This window comes from Manis pentadactyla, chromosome 2 (assembly GCF_030020395.1).
Source record: "Manis pentadactyla isolate mManPen7 chromosome 2, mManPen7.hap1, whole genome shotgun sequence".
Lineage (NCBI taxonomy): Eukaryota > Metazoa > Chordata > Mammalia > Pholidota > Manidae > Manis > Manis pentadactyla.
The window spans coordinates 87,620,752-87,637,727 of NC_080020.1; the positions used below are offsets into that span (position 1 = coordinate 87,620,752).

Below are 16,976 nucleotides of genomic sequence, written 5' to 3' on the forward strand. Positions count from 1 at the left end.
TATATAAGAGTTAGGCAATATGTGTACTCTCAATAGTCTTTTAACCTACTTTTAGATACAAGTCCTATAAGGTCACAATCCACACAGCCCAGAAGAAGTAACCAGGCCTTATACTTTCCTCAGTATCCAAGTCAGTCTCCCAGATCTGGAAGTTCACCCTTTTGTAGCTTTTGAATTTCTTCCTTTTTAAACATTTGTTTGTTTTATTCTCACACACACACCCTCAGATACCCTTGCTGCTCCTATCTTGCCCTCTCAGTGTAGTTACTATGCACTTTCTCCTTCTGCCCTTGTTGGATTGCAACCTAAAAACATGGACTTGTATTCCCAGGGGCATGGGGCCCAATACTGTGTACATGGCAGGTGTTCCAGGTAATTACTCAACTGAAAGCACATTCACAGAGATCCTCTTTTCCGAGGACACCCAGTATCAGTGAAGAAAGAGAATGCGTGATCAACATCAGCGTCACACTGTCAGAATGACACCCATTATGTACATGGTACTTTAGAAGAGCCACCATTTTGGGGTGGGGTGTAGTTTCCAAGCCAGAGAACTCCACCTCCCTGTCCTCGGGGATGACAATAACCCAAAAGGGCCAAATCAGAATCTTTCCAATAGATTTGGTATGTAAGCTTTGGGAAAGAAAATCCCATTTTTCAGAATCCTGAGTGGGAAGATCAGTGCAGATTGGGGAATGTGGATGACCATCCCACTACAACAGCAGCTGTCCTGAGAATGAAGCCAGCACAGCAACAAAAGCCACAGTGGAGCCACGGTGGCTTCCGAGTCCCCAGATCAGGCCATGCCTGAGGCTAGACACACATCCCTGGGACTGACTGACCACAACAGGAAAATTGTGAATTCCACTGAACTTCTACTACTCACATAAAAGTCCTAACAGATTATCTTACCAGACTACTTACTGTACCAAACTATGGTCTCACTTGGCACTTTAAGGTGTCAGCCTGCCTTGAAAGCTGTGTCATGTCCCCATTCAATTTCCTTGATTTATAAAGGTTAATTCAACCTGGGTGTGCACAGAGGCATAGGGAGTTTACCTAATAGGGTCCTCCCAAATTCACTGAGAAAGGGTGGAGAAGCAACCATTGGGAATTAAATTATGCTGTCTCCTAATCCAGGATTAATTCTAACTGCCTTGAATTCTAAAGTACAGGTCATTATGATAAGCAAAAGGAACCGGACAGCAGAGCTGGATCCACTTTATAAGAACCCTGATAATAAGCTAAACTAATAGATGGTAACAGGCATCAAAATAGTGACAGTTGGGGATGGGACATCAATGGAGAAAGGGCACAAGTGGAGTGCTTGAAATGTCTCTCTGTGTGGTGGGAGTGGCTTCGGTGTTCACATATGTGAAAAGTCATCAAGCTGTAAACTCAAGATTAGGGATCGTAACTGAATGTATGCTATACTTTGAGGGGAAAAAAATCTAGCATTGAAGCACTTCATCCTTAACACAGACCTCAGACACTATGTTCCCATTCTAATTCCTTCTCTGTCCACAACGACAGCAAGGAGAGGTTCTCATGGGTTACCAAACACCTTTAAGAGGGCCTGCAGAAAGACGGGCTATGACTTAACTGTGCATCTCTACCCCCCCGAATGCATATATTCTGAATCCTCCAGAACACCCAGTACTTGGTCACAGACAACACTTGACAGCTTCTATTACTTCCTCGAGGCTACAAGTTCCTTCCATCATGACAGCACATGTCAGGTGCTACAGGAGATACTGTTGTAAGCACATCCCTTAGCACTCCCCATCCTCCCCCTCTTCTGAGTTCTAAAACTAAGCATTTTCCGGACCTTCAACAAAGTTCTGGAATGTAGGTTGTGAGTATAAATTGGTAAACCTTTTGGAGTACAATTCACATAGATCCATCCAAATGAAAACATAATTTCCTTTAGCCCAGAATTCTGTTTAAATTTCCCTCCAAGATACATTCACATTATGTGCAAAGTTAATTCCCTGTAGCAGTTTGTAATAACACTGGGTAAAAGTGTGCATCATATGGGATTAATAAATTATACTAATTCAGTAGAATATTACACAGCTATAAAATAGTTCAGTAAACTCTTTGTATACTGCTATGGAAAATCTCCAACATACATTGCTAACAAAGCATTTGATACACTAGTATTGTTTTTAGGTTAAAAAATAACCAATACACATATTTAGTCAGCATATTTATTCAAAAGTAACCTCTGGAAAGGTATAAAAGAAATTGGTTAACACCAGCTGCCTCTAGGGAGAGGAACTACATAAATTTTACATTATGAATGTAATGGCTTATTCAAAAATGAGTAGGATTTTTAAATTATTTCAATGAACTTCTGAAAATACCTTGGTTTTCATGAAAAGGATAGCACATGGGAATACTCTGTAACCATGCAGGCCCTTCAATTAATTTAGAGGTAAAGATGGTCACATGATGCATTGACAGCTATTTATTTTGTATATGTGAAAGTCATACAAATCTCACCTTAAAACTTTTACAAGGATGGCATCTCTACTGTGTATCTTTGGTCCTATAGCCTCAAAATCCAAAAAGAGGAGGAGAACAGAGAAAATGTTCTTCCTCAAAATCATTTATAACTGAAATCAACAGCCAGGTCAACTGTGAAGACCAAACCAGAATGCAGAGGCCACAGTAGACTGGTAACCTCTCTCCATGTTCCATTTCAGGGTAGTAATAAAACTTATTGTCTACAAATGGATCCCATAATTAACTCAGCTGCCAGTGTCATCTTTCAGGGTTCCAGGCACCCAAATTACTGTGCACTCAGGAGTGCATTTCTACATAGCTCGGCCTACTAATGGGGGCATGGGGTTGGGGATCAAACTTTGAAATAAGAAAAAGTTTTCCAACAAATACACCTTTAACTTAGAACAATCAAACAAGCTAGCTAAAGAGAAGGTTTATTTTTCTGGTCTACAAAGGAATCTGGAATTCTATACAGTTAAATATAGCAATACTAATTTATCATCCTCAGGCAAAAAATTACATTCAAGTCCTTAACAATATATCCAACATTCTTCTCTCACTAGTCACTAGGTTGAAGTGGAATTAGGCTTGGGGGTGAACTGAAATCACAACAAGGACCATTTCAATAACAATAATGGCACCTGCTCTAGGCCAGAAACTCACTGTGAGGTTTTTTTCACCCTACACATCAAGCAAAACCTAGATGCTTTATCAGTTTCATGTCCCCCAGCAATATGGAAGATCTAGTATGGCAAGAAAGACCTCAGAATTCTTGAATTCAAATGAAGTCTCCTAGGTTACTGAAAATGTGTATGGATAGGGGTGGATCAGTGAGCAATCTCCCCTTTCCATAATTGAGATCTAATAGCTACAGGCGAGGAGAGACTGAGAATGGTTCTCTGCTCTGCTGTTATCACTAATGTCCTTCACCCTCTCCTCAACTTCAAAACCAGAAATAGGAGAGAACCATCTTCCTAGAGTGAAAGAACCTAACTACCATTTCCCTAAGAAAGCAGCAGGAGAGAAGCTGCATTTTCTGCTTGGCAGGGGAAGAGGACCCCAACTCAGCCCCACGCTCACCTTCCACCTACAACATGAAGGTCAGCCTCCAGACTGTGTGCAAACTGCCAATTCTTCCTTTCAAGGCAAATGGGACAAAACAACTGATATATGAACATAGGCTAATGTTCACTTTTTAGAGGCATTCTGTCAGAAGGAAGATGCTACTTACGGTGTTGATTTATAGGAAGACTCGGGATACAACCTCTTGCCATTCACTTTGCCATTAGAAGAGTAGGCCAGGGGGCTGTCCACTCTGTCCACAGAGCCTGAAAGGGGCGGAGGCATGTCTGGTGTGCCTGCAGAAACGTTTTTAACCTAAAGAAATAGCCCCAAGAGACACAGTTATTATTCAGCCTGAATGTAAAGGAGGAAGATATACAAGAAAACTATTATAGGGGCTCATTAAATTCTATTAACCCAAAATGACTGCCTTGTTATTATTAGTGTTAACAGTCAAATCAGTATTTTTACAGACACATAAGAGGTGCTAGTGTTAGTTTAACAAGTCCAGAATGAATTACAAAGAGGAAAAAATATCCCAATTACCTAATTCTCATCCTGATCCTCACCCTGTATGATTAGGTGGAATATTATCCATGGTAACTGCTCCACCCACACATTAGGGAGATTCACCCCAGTTCATCCAGGCTAGGTGTGACTTAGGGCAAGAATTTTCATTTCTAACAAGTTGTAAGGTAATGTTTATGCTGCTCTCTGGGTACCACACTTGGAAAACCACTAATTTAGGCCTAAGGACGCTGGTTCTTCTTAATCCACGCACCCTAAATATGAAATGTTACAACCACAAAAGAAATTAAGCAGCTCAAACCAACTTCTGCTCTAGAGATTTGTTTATTCTCCCTTAAGATCTACTCTCAGCAGCTGCTACTAACAGCCCCCTCCACACAGTCACAGCACCGTCGCCCTCTCTCTCTACTTCCATTTTTTTTCTATTCTGAGGAATAAATGAATTTGTCCTGACAAGTAACACACATGAGAGATTTGGGGAGGTTTCTATCTTTCAGGGAAAATTTTAAATATAACAAGGACAGTCAATTAGATTCCCAATACTGTCTTAGTTTTCATGTGGTAGATCCAACACTCCAAATTTCACCTAACAATTTTTATGTTACTACATATTACTCCACAATTGAACAAAAAACAACTGCTGAGTCATTGAGTTGTTTCAAAGTAAAGGAATAAACATAAGATGTGGGGAATTTAAAACAACTCCACAAATTATTTCTATGAAAAAAGAGCAACTTTTCAAAAATGAGCAGCGTGGGACTACTTTTTGAGCAGGTGATGAGGACAATGGCATCAGATTACCTGGGCCAACTACTTAGTTCTCAAAAACCTCAGTCTCACCATCTGCAAGAAACGGGGAAACTCCCCACTTCATAAAGCTGTCTTGACAATTAAAGGAGATGACAAGGTGCCACATTTGGCACAGGGCCTGTATGAACACATAACAACTCAGAAGATGCTGCATTCTATAATTAAAGCTGCTGGATCTAAAAAAAAAGAATTTGTATAAGCATCTGAAGGTGACAGCAGACTTTTAATTGTATTATTTTGCTATTATAAATCCTTGCCATTAGGTTCAGCATCAGTGGAGTGTATTTACCTGCAACGCACACATAATTTTGCATCTTGTTTTCCATTAAGCATAGCATTAAGACATGACCTGCTCCTTTCCTACCACTGTTATATCACATACCGTAAGATATTTACCCACCCCTAAAGTACATGGAGGTATTCTTGATTGTTTAATATTCCCGTGAGTCAGGAAGGAATGGAATCGTTTCCTTCTGAAAGTGGAGTTGGGCAGCAGCTGGGAAGCCAGTGGGTTGGTCGCCATGGAATGTGCTTAGTTAAGACCTCACCACAGCTGGGATGGGTGGGAGCCATTCTTGGCTCCCACTGAATCCCTTAGGACTTGACACCATCACCAAGCTTCACAGGCAAGTGCTCTACAAAGTAGAAGGCCTATTCTTATCCCAAGATTTCATCCAAATTTAAAAAGACCTCCTTTTCTTAAAAATCCACTGAATACTTTCCAGGTTTTTTCCCTTTGCAAATTTAGCAGAGATTGTAAAGCTCACAGTGAAAGGGCAAGCTCCCAGATTCTATTTCAGCCAATCGGGACCTGGATCCTATTTCACCCAATCGGAGCTTAGTCCCTCTCTCCCCTCCAGTCAGCAAGAACACCCACCACCCCTGGACCCTGCCAACTGACCAAAGCCACGACTCATCACCCCCCAACTACCCCCAGGCCCAGCCAATCAGCCAGGGCCACTGCCATCACCCCCCCAAACCGCCCTGGAAACCCATAAAACCTTTGTTCTGGGGAAAACGCGCTCTCTTTCTCTGGCATCTTGCCACTGCGTTGGTGTAGATAAGAGATTGAGCTCGAGCTAGCTCGAATAAAGGCTCTTTGCTTTTGCATCGGTGTTGGCTCCTTGGTGGTCTTCTGGGATTTGCGACTTTGGGCACAACAACAGATTTCCTACTGACTCTGGCAAACTGGAAAACAAGGCTGGGTGTCCTTGTATTTTTCACTGCCTGGGATAGAATGTCCTGCCGCTTCCCTTTCCAGCTGACCCTTAACTGGGCTTCGAGTCTTGGCTCCCTACTAAGTAGTGGCAATGCCACCTTTCGCACATGTCCCTGCTGGGTGAGGCGCTACCTGTCCTCCCATCAGACCTGTGCACACAGACCTCCCGCAAGAGCACCAATGCACTGGCCAACTGTTCACGCACTATCATGGCTTGCTCCCGTATCTCTAACTTCATTAGGCAGAAGACTGTAAAAGCCACCGTTTACCTGTTTTCAATGTGTCTGATACTGAGCTGAAAGATCATTTAGTAGGCACAACTTACAAGTAAATACTATTATTCCCTTTTCAGAAATGAGGAAGCTATGGCTCAGGGAGATAGACAACTTTCCCAAGGATATACACTAAGTAAACAGTAACATGGGATTTAACTACAGGGCTTACTTGAAAGCCTGTGCTACAATCCACTGCCTCTCCCTGGGCAGCCACCTACCTTCCTCTATGAGTCTACAAAGCCCAGCACAGCACCTAGCACAAATCAGAAGCCCAGAGTATGCTGCATAAAGGTTATGTGAAATTGAATAAAGGAAACCTCATTTAAAATGGATTGGGAAGCCAGAAGAGGGAGCTTTCATGCCCTACCAATCTGTCAATTACAGACCCCTCAGAAGAAGCCTACTTTACTACTGTAGCAGGAGGGAAAAATTTCTCTTTGCCCAGAAACAAGCTCAGTCAGTGAAAAAAACTCGCTAACACAGCCAATGAGAACCATTGCCACCCTAAACTCCAGTTTTCTTTCAATGGACTTTCAAAGTGGCCCCTCTCCTTTTCTCCTAAAAAGGAAAACTTTGATTTCCAGACTTGCCTATAGTTTGTCAGAGCTTCCATCTACTGAACTGCAATTCCTGCATAAACCTATTTTGCTGGTGAAATAACTGGTTTTGTTACTTTTAAAGTCAACAGATAACCGTGTTTATTACTGTTCTACCTCTACATTGTGTACATCTGAACATCTTATCAAACAAGCTGCTCTGAGCTGACCTTTATCTACCTCTTAGAGTCAGCAGACCTGGACTGGCTTGACCACTGACTTTGCCCTCCAGCACAGGACATTACTTAAACCTTTTTTTTACACATATGTACAGAAAACTTCCAAGGCAGTGCTTGCTTTGGCAGAACATATACTAAAATTGGAATAATACAAAGATTATTAGTGTGGACTCTGCACAAGGAAGACATGCAAAGCTGTGACATCTTCCACATTAAAAAATAAAATCCCCAGCTAGCCTCAAAGATAAATAAATAAGAAGCAGCCTTTGTCCTCAAAAGGAGCTAAGTGGTCTTGAGGCAGAGGCAAAATATACTTATAAAACAAGGAGGTAAGTCATTTTTTCCTTTTTGGCTTCACTTTTCCCAGAAGAAGCTAAAACATTACTTGTTCTCAAGATATCAATACGAATTGAGTATAAGCCTGCTGCTTTCAAAGGACAGTAGAAGGGGGAGAAGCCCCAGTGGGGAGTGACTGGAGTTAGTCATTTATACAAGTTGTCTTCTACCTGTGTTTCATATTAAGAGAAGAGGGATTTCTGAGCTTCACTGTTAACTGATAGGTTTCCCAGTCAGCCCATAAAACTCGATATGCTTTAAAAAAAAAAGCCCCATCATTTTAGTAACTATAGTAAATGTTTAAAACCTGAGAAAACTAGGCTTATTCTAAAAAGCAAAGTGAACAGTTTTCAAGTAACTTGAGAATAGCTCTAAAAAACTAATGGCAAAAGAAAGCAAAATGAAAACACAAAACTAAGGAAGACTTGTCTTTTACTAAGTACCGAGGGGGAAAAAAAGTTTGTAAGTCAATCATTCCAGAGACCAAGTGCTGCTCTGAAGCATAAGGGAACCGGGGGCCTGGAGGACGGCGCCAGTATTGCTGCGCCAGGGCCTGCTAGCGTGAAGGGTGCTGCAGGCAGCAAAAACCCAGGGGAAGGCCCCGCTGGCTTCTCTTCACTGGGATCTGCCTGAGGAGTTCCTGGTCCTAGTGAAACCCCCACTGCTCAAACAGATTTTCTAAAAAGGAAAGACAAGGCAGCAGAAGGACAGACAGACTTGCTGAGGGGAAAAATATGCCTGACCAACCAAAGAATGATTCAGACTCACTTTGGAAACTGAATTCAAGAAGGACAAGCACTCACACAGACCATGTTTAAGGAATATGAATAATTTGTTTAGGCTGACACGCAGTAAAGTTTCACTAAGAGGCACATTCCGAATGAGAAAGAACTAAAGGTTTCTGAAATGTCTGCATGAAATAAATTTAAATGAATTATCTCAAAAGATCTTCACAAGAGGTAACTATAATGAGGCCAAATTTTCATTCAAAATTTAATTATACTCAGTAGAAGTGTTTGGATTATGTCACTTGGGAAAAAGAAAATCTTTGTAACAATTAATATCTAACGCTTTCTTGGAGAATTAAAAAAAACATCCTAAATCCCTTTGGGGTTCCAAAAGGAAACCAAGGAGGTCAGCTGTGGAGCACTGAGCACCGAGCACCTCTCCTCCAGACACCTGTCATCACTGTGCCTCTCTCCCCTGGGACCAGTGGATCTACACAATCACATGTCTGAATGTTACTGACTCATGAGCAACCTCCCCAGCCTGACACCTTGGAGTTGAAGATAGAATAAAAAGGTTGAGAATGTTTCAGGACACTTTGAAAGAAACTCTCTCCCCAAAAAACAATGTTTGGGAAAAACACGTCTCTTCATGCAAATCAATTCTGTATGTCACTTGGAATTAGTACAAGCAAAGAAGAGAAAGGACAGTCATTCCCCATTTTTTCTCTTCATCCTGGTTCACACATCATGGGAAAAAGAGTCAGGCTAGACCTGCCTTCAAATGGTGTAGCAATGACAAAAATCATCTACCTCTCAGAAGGAAAGGACAAATTCATTTGTTGAGTATCTATCATGTGTCGGCACAACCTGACCTTTGTTTATTCCTCACTGCTGCCTGGTAAGATATGATTATCTCCATTTTTGGGTAATGAATTTGAGCCTCTAAAGCTAAATTACTTTGCTCAAAGTCACAGAGAAGGTGACTGGTAGAGATGGGATTTGAACCCTGGTCCACCTGACTTCAAAGCCCAGGTCTGTCTGGCATGACAAACTGCCACCTCAGTAATTTAAATATGGCTTGAGGTACCCATCCTGTACCCATTCCCTACAACAAAGGGAACTGTTCTCATTGCCTTAACTCCTCACCACACCCTAATGAGATATGACAAGAATCTATTTTCAAGAGTTTTATTTGCCTATTAGAGGAGTTGTAAGAGCAGCTTTTGACATAAAATTGCTATATGTGCTTCAGTCACCAGGTGCCTTTGTTTAAGTCACAGTGTAAGAACACCACCCTCAAAAGGGAAACAGAAGGGCTTGGCAATTAAAGGTGGAAAAGAACTCCATTTTAGGGGAGGAGCAGCTTAATCTCACAGAACCATCTCGGGTTTTACAATTTGTGGTCCACCTTCCTGGCCATGTGCCCTTGAACTGCAAGTTCTCAGAACAGTAAGTGGTCCAACTTGTTTTTCCTGGTTTCTGATATTTTACACCCACAGATGCTACCCCAGCAAGAGCCTCAAAATTGCCTCTGGAAAGTTCCCTCAGTCTCCACCCTTGGTTATTTGAAGACAGATGCTCCCAAATGTACTAATCCCACACATGAAGAGATCATGGACCAGGTCTGAGCAAGTCAGATTAATTTACATTGATCAGATGGCACTGAGGATATAGCAAACACGATATATCCGCTACCCAAATGCACTCTGCCCTTAGGGAAATAACACTGCCTACTGGAGAAATACCAGCAAAGGTGATTTCTGAAATTCCTTGAGAGCTGGTAAGTTATCAGACCTTTGTGAGGGGGTTAGGTAGAGAAGAAACCTTATGCTCAGCAGGTGAACTTTATGAGTGAATCTCATTCAAGGCCCCTTGCTACAGAAATGGAAATCTTGGTGCAGACTGTACGACATTAATACTCATGTATCTTATGACAACATGTCCAACAGTGTGCCACAAGGCACGGAACACCTTTGTCCTCAGAGCCAGTTACCATCTAGGGGTACAGATGCCCTGCAGTTTACTCCAGTACTCCATAAGGTTATCATTTTCTAGACATGCCATATGCATACATTAACTCAAATGCTCACTGGGTTTACAGTGTTACACAAGCAGCTTAGCTCTAGAGTTCTCAAAGAGTGAGCCCCAGACCCACAACAAACAATATTAGAAATGCAAATTGCCTGGGAACTCATTAGAAATGCAAATCTCAGGCCCCATTCCAGTGCTACTGAATGAGAAACTCCGGGGGTGGGGCCCAGCAAGATGCTTTAACCAAGCCTCCAGGTGTTCCTGCTGCTTGCTAAGGTCTGAGAACCACAGATGGAGGACAGTTTTCCTCCCCGTCACAGACAACAGCCCCATTTAGACCATTATTCTACAGTTAGCTAAGTGTTAATTCTATGTAGCACTGCAAACCTAAGAATTCCTGCTTTCAGAGAGCCACAGAAACACTCACAGCTGCAGCACCCATTCTACCTCCCACCTCCCCTTCTAACACACTTCCCTAAGGGGGCTCTCCAGGATGCCCTGGCCAGCTGGCCACACCTTTCCACTCACAGTAGTGCTGGGACAGACAGGCTTCTCTGTGCTCCATGATGGGCAGGACACTTCCACTTTTGTACCATTCTGTCCCATCTGAAGCCACGGATAATAGTGAAATCTGTCTTGGGGTGAGATTCTGGCACCCAGTAGTTGGCAGCCCACAGAACTGCTGTGATGTTAACGAATACTTGTACTGGTTGAAAATAGAAAAGCTATTCAAGTTTCTTCAGATGTCTAATGCTGATTACCACCACTGCTCTGTCCCAGTCACCTGCTCCATGCATACCCATCTCCTTGCTCCTGTGTGCAGGGAGATAATATGCAGAGCCTGCCTACACCCTTCAGAAAAATATTGGTTGTTGTGTAACATGAAGCAAGATAACAAGTCTACAAGAGGAACATTAAGTTCAACTGCAACCCACATTAAATGTACTTCATTTTGGGTACTCTCACCCAATCTCCCTTAATCAAGCTCATCACTGCAAGTACTAAATATTATTATTCCAGCTGCAGTTCATTTGGCATTAATAAATTATGTGCTGTAGATGGAACTTTTATTTACCCATTTGCACACAAGGACTCTGTTAAATGAACAGACAAGACCACCTTAGGGCAGCGTGATTATCTTCATCAGAGTCTAAGGAAACCAAAAGCAACCCAAGGCTGCCCACCAGGGACAGGGTCCAGGCCATATGCTCAGGAACCCTGTCCCCTCTCCACACCCAGCCTGCGAGCTCACCAGCTCCTGCCATGACAGATGAAGGCTGGGAACAATGCTACTTAAATGTTACATCACAATGTCAAAGCCTTGGGGAACTTCTAGAAAAAAGACTACCTTGATCAATTTTTAGCTTTTAGATTTAAGGATTTAGCTGTTAGACTTAGGGTTTCATACTTAAAAATATGATCTTGTTCAACAAATTTCATTTACTGCTTGGTAACAATGGAGAAATGAGCTCATGCCATGTTCTCTCCAATCTTAGTCTGTTCCTCTTCTGATATAAATTGCGTGCACAATAAGAAAAAGTACAAATTAGGAGACATGCAGAATATACTCACTGTAAAGTGGTGTGCTGATTTGTAGTAGATAGGCATTCTATGCCTATCTCTTTTTAATCCATTAGTTTTAGTAACAAAGTTCTGTTTTCTCCAACTCTACTCCTACTGGCAAAGAAAACTGAGGCGCAAGGGTTTCCGGCAAAAACCACACCAAAAAAACAAGCTATAAAGGCAAATCTAATACTTGTTCAGCTATTTATATATTAGGTCTGAGACAAATTATGAAGCCCTCTGCAAACCTCAGTTTACTCTTTAATAAGAACAGTGCCCACACTGTAAGGACTGTAGTTAGGGTAATAATAATAATACAAAGTGCTAGTCTATAGTAGCTGCTTAGGAAATGGCAGTTGCTACCTTTCTTTCACTTACTGTGATTTTTTTTTGGCTTTGTTGCCAAAATTAAGATGTGAAGCTCAAACCCAACTCAGCCTGATGTAATACACTGAACAGAGCACTGGGAATGCAGAGTCCAAACTTCTAATCCAAACTCACGTCACCACCATCCAGCCACCACCTTATTAGTGCTGCACCTCACAAGTCTTGAGCTTCCTCATAAATTCACGGAGGCCGACTGGAGGACCTCACCCTCAGGGGCCCACACACCACTCTCGGATCCTGCTTCCTTTTACTTTACCAAAGCCAATCTGAAATTCATTCACAGCAGCACCTGAAACTGAAGTTCTAACTTTCAGTTACTGTTTTGCCAGAATACTGTAGCTATCAAAACTAGCCTCAAATACACATTTTACAATCAACTCTTTAATATTCACCGTATAGGTGTGTGCTTCTTCCAAAGCTAGGCCCCAGGTTTAAGTATTTGCTCTAGAGAAAAATGAACATATGTGTCTTGGTATTTATGAGCTTCTGAAAATATAGATCGGGGAAGGGAGAGATGAGCACAGAGATAACACGAAATACTCATCTGCATGGACTGTCAATTCTGGCACCATGGCTGAGCAGCCCCACCACTGGCCTTCGCAGAGTGCTGGCAGGACACAGTTCCCTGCTCTTGGAAGAGGCCATGCGCAAGCAAGGGCAGAAAGCGATCCAAGCAGCAGGACACCCTCCATGGGAGGATATGGCAGAGCGCTGAGGGGCGCTGGGGCGAACGAAGCAGGCACATTCAAAGCTGCTCAGAAACTCATCCAATGCTATTTAAATTGCACTTCGAATTTAAACCTGGTCAGGTGGCCACAGACATCAAAAACAGGGGAGCAATTACAATTAATTCATGTAGCATGTGCTCATGCAGTACATATTGTCTGCAGAAAACCACTTCTCTAGAAAACATTTCCTCTTTCACAAAATAACTGTGGGAACTGCCATCTGCCACATTATGTGAGGAGGCCCTGCCCTAGAGCACATTGGGTTAGTGTAAGGCTGGTCACCTGAGTCACACCTACTCAGTCCGTGTCCCCTCGCCAGGCCAATCGCAGATAAATCAGTAATATGAAAAACCCAAGAGCTCCATGTGGCTATCTGCTCCTTTCCTATGAGAGGAAATGAAGCCTTACCCAAGCAGAAGGAAGTCAAGAGAAGAAAACAAATCCTATTGTTCTGTAAGTCCCTGATTTTCATTGTTCCTGATACACAGCCACATCCCTGCCTTCTGCAGCTAAGTTATTTCAACCCTTTCTAGGATATTATGACTTAACACCCCAAATCTTACAAATAAATTCTATATTTCTTACTTATGCTAATTTAAGTTCTATTTCTGTCACTATAACCAGGAGAATGCATATTTATGAAACATCAAAATTCTTATCTTCCTAGTCAGCTGTTTCCTTTCAATACCCTGTAAGGCAATCAGACTTTCACTGTCCTTCACTTTCTCATATGCATCTCACATCAGTCCTGAAAGACAAACAAAACAATATGGGCCAGTTTTATAGATAAGGAAACTAAAGTTCAGAGGAGTTAACGTATTGCCAGAGTGCTGGAATCAGTATTTGAACCCAGAACTCTAAGGGTCCAGTGCTATTGTCCCTACACCAGGAACCCTTTTCCAAATCAGACTTGCCTGACATACATATTGATTAAAAGTAACAGAACTATTCTGCCTAAAGTCACAACAAGAGCAGTGAAGCTATGCATGGACCAATGACGACATCATGAACCACACCGGGATTAATCTGTTTTTGTGCACCTAGAGTCCAACTTAAAAAAAAAGAAACCATTTGTTTTCCTTAACAGCATGTTGACACAGAAATGTTCAATTAGGGTTCAAGTCCTGGCTTTGTCACCACTATGTGACCCTAGGCAGCTGAATGAAAAAAGAGTCTTTCTATTTATTTAACAGCAAAGTTAACTTCAATGTCAATTTCTTCTGTTTTCAAAAAATTACTGTATACTTACTGAAGAAAATTGCTTAATAACTTTTTACATAATTATTCTGGTCAAAATAGGTTCATAAAAGGAAGAATAACCAAAAGACTTGACATTTACCAAAAATGTAAAATTTAAGAAGATCAAACTTCAGGATGACTGGCTGGCCATTAGGGAACAAAATTAAGTTAGATCTTATCTCACACCATAATAAAAAGTAAGTTTCTCAATCTGAATGAAGGATGGGCTTTAGTTAGTGCTTATGAACCAATATCGGTTCATTTGTTGTGACAAATGCACCATATTAAAGTTAGATGTTAACTACAAGGAAAACTGAGTGCAGGGTATATGGAAATGCTTTGTTACCATCTTTGAAACTTTTCTGTATATCTAAAACTATTCTAAAATAAAAAGATTGTTTTAAAAACTGGATTGGGGTGATGGCTGCACAATGCTAAATGTTTACTAAAAGTCATTTTATAAACTGGACACTTCTAATGGGTGAATTTCATAGGATATAAATATACCTCACTAAAGCTGTTTCTTTAAGTTCCTAGGGTCCTTAAAGGTCTAAATTGAAAAAATTATAAAATCAAGAAACATAAGAGAAGACCTTTACACAATCAGGGATGAAAAAAACATGCCATGAACTGACAGATATGCTTAACCACCTGCACACATTTAGTCCATAACAGAGTAAAAAAAACAAAAGTATAAAATACAGAATAAAGTACAGAAGGCTTTTATTTAAACCTTGAAAGTATATGAAAGCCTTTCTAGGAACAGAAAGTACAGAAGCCATTACAGACAGATAAATGTAAGTACATGAAAAATAACACTGTAAACAAAGGTAAAAGACCAACAACAGTCTGGGAAGAAATACTAGCAACATGTAAAACAAAATGCTAATATTCATAGTATGAAAAACCCCAATAAGAGTGAACAACCAAAAGAAAATAAGCCATATTACAAAGTCAAGTGATTTAAGAATATAAATAGCAGATGAGATATGCTTAACCACAACATTTGAAATTTAATCTTCACTTATCAGATTGACAGAAATTAAAGACCGATAATGTCCAGAGCAGGGAAAAGACGTTGGGAAATGAGCATTCTCATGTACTGTCTGTGGAACTCAACAGCCTTGAAAAACAAGGCAATTTGGCAGCACCTAACAAAATTTAAGATGTGTACACTTGACCACTTCTAGAAATCTTATACAAATATTAGCAAGAGTGCATAAAGACATGTATAAGAATGTTCACTGTATGATATCTGTAACAGCAAACAACTGGAAGCAATCAGCATGTCCAGAAAAAGGGGAATGAATCATGGCATATTCACACTGTAATACCATACAGCCGTCTAAAGCATTTAGATAAATGTCTGTGTACTGGCAGACTTAGAAAATGTTCACAATACAAGGTGAATTTTTAAAAAAAGCAAACTGCAAATACATACATACATTATGATCTCTTTTCTTGGTTAAAAAATAACACTGAATTATTAAAAGTTAAATCACATTATTTACCATATGTAAGGCATTATACTAAGTATTTTATAAATATCAACTCATTATAACAACCCTATTAAGTAGGTACAATGATCATTCCCATGTCCGAGATAGAGAAGCTCAGCCAGAGACATGGAAGACCTTGGTAGGCTTCAAAAAGTAACTGGCTGGGCTGGATTATAACCCAGGCAATCTGATTCTAGTCTACACTCTTACACCCACTCTGCTATGCTGCGCTTATTTTGTGTCTTTGATTGTACAAATGGATGGAGTCTAGATGGGGAAAGGGATGGGGTGGGGGGGCGCGGGGAGCATCCACACTACACCAATAAGGAGCCCCTAATTTCATAAAAATTAAATTGGAGTGAGCAAGGGAGCATGTCTTAGAATGTATGAAGTCAGTAACTGTACAAGAATAAAAAAAGCCTAGAAAGATATAAAACTGTTAAAAGTTATTAAGTGGCCCCCGTGGGAAATTGAGGGAAACGGGAAGGAACTTTATTTTTTCTCTATCCATACTATTTGCATTTTGTTTTAATAAACTTGTATTGCTTTTATATTAAGAACTTCTTGGGAGGGGCGGAAGATGGCGGCGTGAGTAGAGCAGCGGAAATCTCCTCCCAAAACAACATATATCTATGAAAATATAACAAAAACAACCCTTCCTAGAATAAAGACCAGAGGACACAGGACAATATCCAGACCACATCCACACCTGAGAGAACCCAGCAACTCGCGAAGCGGGTAAGATACAAGCCCCAGCCCTGCGGGAGCCGAGCACCCATCCCCCCAGCTCCCAGCCGGAGAAGAATAGGCAGAGCGGGAGGGAGACGGAGCACAGGGCTGCTGAACACCCAGCCCCAGCCATCCGGGCCAGAGTGCAGGGCCCTCAATACTAGGAAAACAGGGCAGCAAGAACAGTGAGCGGGCACTGGAGGCCGGGTGTCGGAGGACATAAGAAAAGCGCGCGACCATTTTTTTTTTTTTTTGCTTTTTTGCTGTTTTGTTTTGGCGAGCGCTTTTTGGAAGTCTTAAAGGGATAGGGACCCCAATACTAGGGAAACAGGGCAGCAAGACCGGTGAGCAGAGGCCCGAGGCTGGCACAGGAGAATAAAGAAAAACGAATGACCACCTTTTTTTTTTTTATTAAAAAAAAATTTTTTTTTTTTAAATTAAAAAATTTTTTTTCTTTTTTTTTTTTTGGTGGTCGTTGTTTTGTTTTGGCGGGTGCTTTTTGGAAGTCTTAAAGGGGCAGGGCGGGAAACTTAATCTAGAGGTAGGGAATCTGGGGATC

The 16,976-nt window shown here is 41.3% G+C and overlaps 1 protein-coding gene and 1 non-coding gene across 7 annotated transcripts in view; one reads left to right on the forward strand and one right to left on the reverse strand.

Moving 5' to 3' along the window:
- The window catches only part of OCLN (occludin), a 51,816-nt gene that overhangs the window by 8,779 nt on the left and 26,061 nt on the right, over positions 1-16,976 (reverse strand). For all 6 annotated transcript variants that reach the window (XM_036887806.2, XM_036887805.2, XM_036887807.2 and 3 more), the window contains one exon: positions 3,740-3,885. In XM_036887806.2, the coding sequence (XP_036743701.1) occupies positions 3,740-3,885 (146 nt within the window). The remainder of the gene's footprint in view (positions 1-3,739; positions 3,886-16,976) is intronic.
- Positions 7,288-7,394, forward strand: LOC118913759 (U6 spliceosomal RNA). The gene has a single exon (XR_005025324.1). It is a non-coding gene; the product is annotated as a U6 spliceosomal RNA (small nuclear RNA).